Source organism: Lactuca virosa, chromosome 5 (genome assembly GCF_052849685.1).
Source record: "Lactuca virosa cultivar CGN04683 chromosome 5, Lactuca_virosa_CGN04683_v6, whole genome shotgun sequence".
NCBI lineage: Eukaryota > Viridiplantae > Streptophyta > Magnoliopsida > Asterales > Asteraceae > Lactuca > Lactuca virosa.
In genome coordinates this window covers 427797460-427804092 of record NC_136430.1, presented here as the reverse complement: position 1 = coordinate 427804092, position 6633 = coordinate 427797460, and the positions used below count along the sequence as shown (strand labels likewise).

Genomic DNA, 6633 nt, shown 5'->3' with positions numbered 1-6633 from the left:
CACATTTGATTTTTTCCCCGAACGTCGTTCAACAACAACCAACAACGATTTCATCATCATCATCTTCTTCTTTATTTATTTTTCAAATAGTCGAGCGGTTTAATGAACTCACAAGTCCTAATCAATTTGAGCTTTGTGAGTTTGGACAATTATTTGTTTAGAACACCAAATTGGGCTATTTTTTTTAGTTTTCAGCTAATATTTGTTGCATCATGTTATTTTTATGGAACTATAAACTAGTAGTTGCACTTATCTTTTATAATGGTTGCACCTTAATGCAAAATAAGAAAAAAAAATCAAAAGAAAATACACTAACGAGCTAAAATCGAGCAGTGGCCTAGACCCCGAATCCACTCAAATCTGCCAATAATATAAATTTGTGTTATTGACGACCACATTTTTTGATAGCTAAATAGATTGATACCTAATATATGAAACATAAAAATGTTACATGTCTATTTTTTACCATGCCTATTTGACACGTGATATTTTTCTATGATTTCTATTATTATTATTTTTGTAACAAATCAAATTCAGTTCAATATTAAAAATATAAAAGCATATCCTAATAAAAATTTCGTAATATATGGTAAAGTATTATGTTTATTTTACTTAACAAATTATTTCAGAATTACTTACAATCGATAATATGTTGATTTTTTTATATTTAATATTATTTTTATCTATATAATAATTTTAAACATATCAACCGTGGTTTCTACGGGTTATAACCAAATATATATATATACTAAGTATAACTAGGATAAGTTTCATAATTAAAAAAAAAAACTCTACTAATCTTCCCCAAAAATGCAATGTTTTATTTGGCACGTAATTAATGCACTATAAGAAATAAAATAAAATATGGTGTAATTTTTATTTCTCAACATGAATATATATTAATTTTTACTCATAATAATACATTTCAAACTTTCAAACAATCACAATAATTAACTTGAAAAAGTAAAAACGGATATCACACATACACATGACAAAACTTAAAAGCTCTGGATTTTTTTTTTTAATTTTATTAAAAATAAAGTTGAAAATATGATGTCCATAGAATAATATGGTCATAAATTTAAGCAAAATGGGTCAACATTAGTTTCTTTTTTTGGTAATAAAATTGGGCATAGAGTGGATTGTGGTAAGGCTTTTGTCTAAAAATAGAAAGTTCAATTCAAATGGATGTCTGAAAGTGAAAATAACCGCGACAGTAAATTACAAAACCACCCTTGCTCACTTCGTGACCCAACGTTTTTCTCGATCTCACTAATGCTCTCACAACCATAGGATTCTCTGTTTCTCTCCACGTGGCACCATCTGGCAGTATGTCGGAGGGTTGTGTGGGTTACCTTGTTGCGTAGAACCGGTCTTATAGGGTGTGTGTGTGTGTAACCTGCTCTCGCCGGTAACCACTTGGAGCCTTTTACCGATCCATTCGGTAACAAGGGTCAATGAGTATAAACAGCTGGGGGGTTTAAGGCCATCGTTGGGTGGTTTTCAGAGGGTTTTTGTTTTTGTTTTTGTTCTGGTTCATGTTCATGTTCTTTCGATCGTTATATTTCAAGGATTTGTAGAGAGAGAGCGCGAAATTGAAAGAAGAGATTCAATTTGGAAGAAGAGATTGCGTTTCAAACAACGTTATGTGGCGATGAGAAGACTGATCAAGAAAAGGGAAGAGGAAAAATTCTTCCTTTTTTTCTAATGGGTTCTGTTTGATCGATGAAAAGTTTGTGAATTTGGGTTTTACGGTTTGAATTCTCCGGGAATTTTCCGATCTTCCAGAATTTGTTGTCCGGAATCTGAAGAAAATGTTTGGTGAATTCTTGGCAAAATCCCGGGGGTATTAAAGGTGTTTATTGAAACAGAACTTAAACTTTGATGAATTTCTTGACTTAAACTCAATCTTAATCGGTGAATGTGTTCTTATTATTCTCGATTTTTTATTCTGGTTGGTGCGATCTGACGTGTGATGTGTAGAATTTGTTTATTTTCCTTAGTAATTTCTGGTTATACGACGCGATCGATAAATTCTTCTTCTTTACTGATCATGGTGTTTGTTTCTCGATTGATTGATTTTTTTTATTATTCCCTTTTTTTTTTTTTTTTTTTTTTTAATTATTATTTTGAGTTTAAGACGATTTTTATGCAATTGTAAGTGTCGTTTATGTGTTCGTATAAATGTCTCTATGCTTCTATCTTCTTCAGGGTTTTGTAAGGGTTTTGAATTTCCTTATGCCCTTTTCGTTTCTCCAATTTTCAACTTCAGTTTCTATATTCAACACTCCTCTTAGATTTTTAATTTCACGAATTGAGAAATATTGTGGGGTTTTAGAGCTTTTATGGATGTGAAATGTTATTCTTACAAAAATATTGGTGTGTTTTAGTTTTACTAATTTGATCCGTTCACTTATGTAGTTGTTAATGCATATATGATTGATTGTAAATATTTGAATCCTTTTTTAATATGTTAAAAAAGTGCTTTCGATCATTCTTTTCATCTGATCTCAGGGATCTTGAATTCATTCATTAGAATAGGTTATTGTTACCTTTTCGGTTTCAAGAATCTTTAAATCTATACATGGGCCATTATAAATCGTTACCTTTTTTGTATCCAAGATCATGAAAAAGTTTCCTAATTTGGAGTAGATCAAAGTTAGGACCATTACATATATCATAGATTATCAGATTCTCTGAATTAAAGCATGTCAATTTTAACCATTTCATACTTTTTCTTTGGTGTTCTTCATATCTCCTATGATCTACCTGTAACATATTTCTCTCAACTTTCAGGCGTTTATTATCTTCAAAGATTAAAAAACAACAATCGCGTATGGCTTTTAAGTAGCTTCTTGATATGATCACTAAAATATGGTGTTGCAGAAGAGGTTAGAATATGGATTTAACGGCTATCAGGTGCCGCCAACTCCCCGGGCTGCCAGATCAGCCACTGTAAACGCCTCTTTCAATTTACCCTTTTAAATCTTTTGAACTTTTATTTCTTTTTCTTTTTTTAATTTCTGAATCTTTTCAGCGAAGGGTTCCATCATGGAAGAAAACCGAGGAAAATAACACTAATAACAACAACAAGCAAATGTGTGCATTCGATCTACTGGCGACAGTAGCCGGAAAGTTACTGCAGGAGGGCGGCGGTAGCCGTGGTGGTGGTGGAGAGGAAGCTGAAACCGTTAAGACAGAAAAACAAATAGAAGATGAGTACCCTTCGAATGTTAATAATAATAATAATAATATTTGTGATCAAGGAAGCTGCAACAGCAGAAGCTTCTTTGTGTCTGAAATAATCTCACAAGCTCCTATAATGGACCCACAACCCGAATCCTATTCCGGACCTTCTTCAGGTATTACCGTTTCCGATTGCTCCGAAAAGATTCCAATTCCGGTTCCGGTTCCGGTTCCGGTTCCCGTTCTTTCCGTTGACAAAGTCAAACTCCCGTTTAGTTGTAAAGTAGACGATAAGAATAGTAAACCCATAACAAACGAGGCACCAAAACCTCATGTAGTTCATATTATAGATAACAAAAACAACAATAATAATAATAATCGAGGTCATGTTCATGGTCATGATCATTTACCTTTGTGTCAAGATAATGTAAATTTAGTTGTTAGAGATGATGACGAAAACTCTTCCCGGGTGACTCGGGTTCCTAATAAATCCTTTAAGCCACCACCGCGTATTGGGGATCGAAGAATTAGGCGATTGTTGGCATCAAAATATTGGAAATCGGGTCCCGAACTGAACGATGAAGTTCATTGTGATGTTGGTGAGTGATTTGTGATTTTAACTATTGTGGATTTCGTTTGTGTGGTTTTTCTATAATTAGAAATGTTGTGAATTTGTTGTTTTTTCAGACGAGGAAATGAAAGGTGGTTTCCGTAATAGGAAAAGTTGCTATAAACGACTACGATCGTTGAAGGATTATCCGTTTAAAAAGAGACGACTTTATGAATTTGAATACTTCTCAAACTCGGATGATGTAGTTAATAGCGAGGATCAATCGAGTCCTCCTCGAAAAGACTCGATTGAAAATGGTTCGGGTTTTGGTGTCAAATCCACAGGAGGTTTGTTCCTTGTTTTATTAAAAAGAACTTGGTTATATGTGCCTTGAGGACAACAACAGTGTGAGAGTTTCGGTTCCAATGTGGATTGAGGAGTGTATACCTGATTTACACCTCACATCACATCACATGGTGCTCCTACTGATCTACTATGTGGTCCAGGGGTTGTTGGAAGAATAACTTTTTTCTTTTTGCAGAAATTTGGTCATTTAGTTTTTTGTAACTTGTGAGTGTTGAATGTGTAATAATAGGTACGAAGACATCGGGACTTGTATCGAAGCAAAATCCAGCTTTTCAGACACGGGATTCCCATGGTAATTGAGCGCGTTTCGATTGAGTTATCGATATCTACTCATCGAACGAGGTTCTTATATCAAAGATGTTTTTGCTTTTACTCAGTGAAGCTCAAGATCAAATCTTTTCGTGTTCCCGAGCTTTTCTTTGAGTTACCAAAAACCGCAACCGTTGGTTACCTAAAGGTACATATATTATTATACATACCAAACTTATGTTACAATAAATTGTTTATTGTACTCATGGTTGACCTACATTGACTTTCTACAGAGGACCGTTATGGAGGCGATGACTTCGATACTTAGCGGTGAGCTACACGTGGGTGTGATGCTTCAAGGGAAAAAGATTCGAGATGATGACAAAACTTTGGTACAAACTGGCATACACAATAAGCTAGATGCATTAGGGTTTACATTGGAGCCTAACCATTTGCAAGTTCCATCATCTCTAAGCCCAGGAGGAGATCAATCTTTTGCACCAAATCCCATTACCCCTAAGCCGTTGATAAGGTACGGGACTTAAATTAACTAATTATTCAAAAGTTGTACATCTTGCTTTACGAGTTGTACGTTTTTGTTAGGTATACACCCGGTCCAAATGTGGCTAATCAGATGGTGATTCAACCGGAGGAGAATCCTCCGGTGACAAATTTTGGAAACTTGATTGAAAGTGACCATGACTCGGCACCATCACCTCCCAACATGTCTTTTGATAACAAAAGTGGTTCGGGTTCGGGTTCAGATTCGCGGGCTTTGGTCAGTGTCCCGGCTATGAACCCACGGGCACTAGCGGTGGTCCCCATGAGGAAATCTAAGCGGTCTGAGGTGGCACAACGGAGAATCCGTCGACCGTTTTCGGTTTCTGAGGTGGAAGCGTTGGTTCAAGCCGTTGAAAAACTCGGAACCGGAAGGTTTATTTTTTAGTTTTTATTGTAATAAATGCAAACCATAAAAAAAGATTTGATTTCGTGTAAAATTTAACCTTTTTTTATTATTTTTCTTTAGATGGCGTGACGTGAAGTTACGGGCCTTTGATAATGCAAAGCACCGCACGTATGTTGATTTGAAGGTAGGTACATCGTGACATGTTTCTTTTGTCCTATTACTATATTAGGCACACATTATTGCATGTAATGTCATGTCAGATACAATATTAATATTACAATATTAATATTACAACATTAATATTACAGTACAACTTGTTCTGTTATATAATATTTGTGACATCTGTGTAACGTTACGTTACGCAGGACAAGTGGAAGACGCTGGTGCACACGGCGAGAATATCGCCACAGCAAAGAAGAGGCGAGCCGGTGCCTCAGGAGCTTCTGGACAGGGTGTTGGCTGCGCACGCGTATTGGTCACATCACCAAGCCAAACAACAGTTCAAGCAAACACCACAATCGGAAACTTGTCGACTTCTTTGAATAAAAATCACATTTACATCTTAATTATCATACTTTAAAAAAAAAAGTAAAAGATGCAGATTTTTTTTTTTTTTTTTTTTTTTTTTCCGTTCGGCCTCCCTTGATATCAGTAACTATCTCTTGTTATTAAATCTTTCATGTAAAAAGGTAACAAAAAATAGGGAGGAAGAATGGTAAATGTCGGGTGTAGTTTTTTTTTTGTTTTTTTTTTTGTTAAGAAGCTCTCATGCATGCGTGGAGAGGGTTGGCGCGACGCTTGTAAATGGGTCGACCGAATAAGAGCTTGGTTAGTTAGATTCTTTATGAAAATGTCCTTTCTTGTAAAGGGCATTTTATGTTTATTTTAGTTTTTTCTTGTGTATTTTCCGGAAGTAATAGTAGGTTTATTTTGTTATGTTGTTGAATAAGATGACAAATTTATGTTTTGATGCATATGTGCATGTTTTGCATCTTAAGGATTTTTTTTCTTCAAATTATGAGTAGGTGAAAATTATTGATATTCTTTCGTATTTTGGTTCATGTGGTTTGCAAAAATTCATACTATTAGTTATACTATTGGATTTTTGATATGACGGGTCCTTGTGGTTTTCTAATTGTTGTATCGGTGGTACATGAGACACTTACCATCTATAATCATTCTTTTAAATGAATGTTAAATGATGAAATTTGTTACTTTTTGTTTTTTCTATTTTATAGAAAGTTCTTTATAACACAATGACCATTAATGTAAAAAAAATAAACCGTCACATCACCTATCCACTATGAATCTACCAACCATTATTGTCACCATCGGCCCTATCACCAACACCAATTAACATCACCATTATCACTAA

General features: G+C 34.7%; 1 protein-coding gene across 2 annotated transcripts; it reads left to right on the top strand.

The window, feature by feature from the left end:
- The first annotated feature begins 1325 nt into the window (after nucleotides 1-1325).
- LOC145112980 (telomere repeat-binding protein 5-like) lies at nucleotides 1326-6317 on the top strand. Of its 2 annotated transcripts, XM_079049090.1 has the most exons (10): nucleotides 1326-1855; nucleotides 2797-2955; nucleotides 3038-3785; nucleotides 3874-4083; nucleotides 4332-4394; nucleotides 4480-4559; nucleotides 4645-4883; nucleotides 4955-5284; nucleotides 5379-5442; nucleotides 5624-6317. In XM_079049090.1, the coding sequence occupies exons 2-10, from the start codon at nucleotides 2875-2877 to the stop codon at nucleotides 5798-5800; spliced, it is 1992 nt and encodes a 663-aa protein (XP_078905216.1). In that variant the 5' UTR covers nucleotides 1326-1855; nucleotides 2797-2874; the 3' UTR covers nucleotides 5801-6317. The 2 variants fall into 2 exon arrangements, with proteins under 2 accessions (XP_078905216.1, XP_078905217.1); XM_079049091.1 differs by lacking the exon at nucleotides 1326-1855 and having other exon boundaries at nucleotides 2797-2891.
- Nucleotides 6318-6633: the final 316 nt, after the last annotated feature.

Excerpts from the sequence above, each read along its gene's own strand:
- LOC145112980 (XM_079049090.1), top strand. The coding sequence starts at position 2,875 with ATGGTGTTGCAGAAGAGGTTAGAATATGGATTTAACGGCTATCAGGTG. Across the intron at positions 3,786-3,873 it reads TGAAGTTCATTGTGATGTTG|ACGAGGAAATGAAAGGTGGT; the intron begins GTGAGTGATTTG and ends TTGTTTTTTCAG. Across the intron at positions 5,285-5,378 it reads GAAAAACTCGGAACCGGAAG|ATGGCGTGACGTGAAGTTAC; the intron begins GTTTATTTTTTA and ends ATTTTTCTTTAG.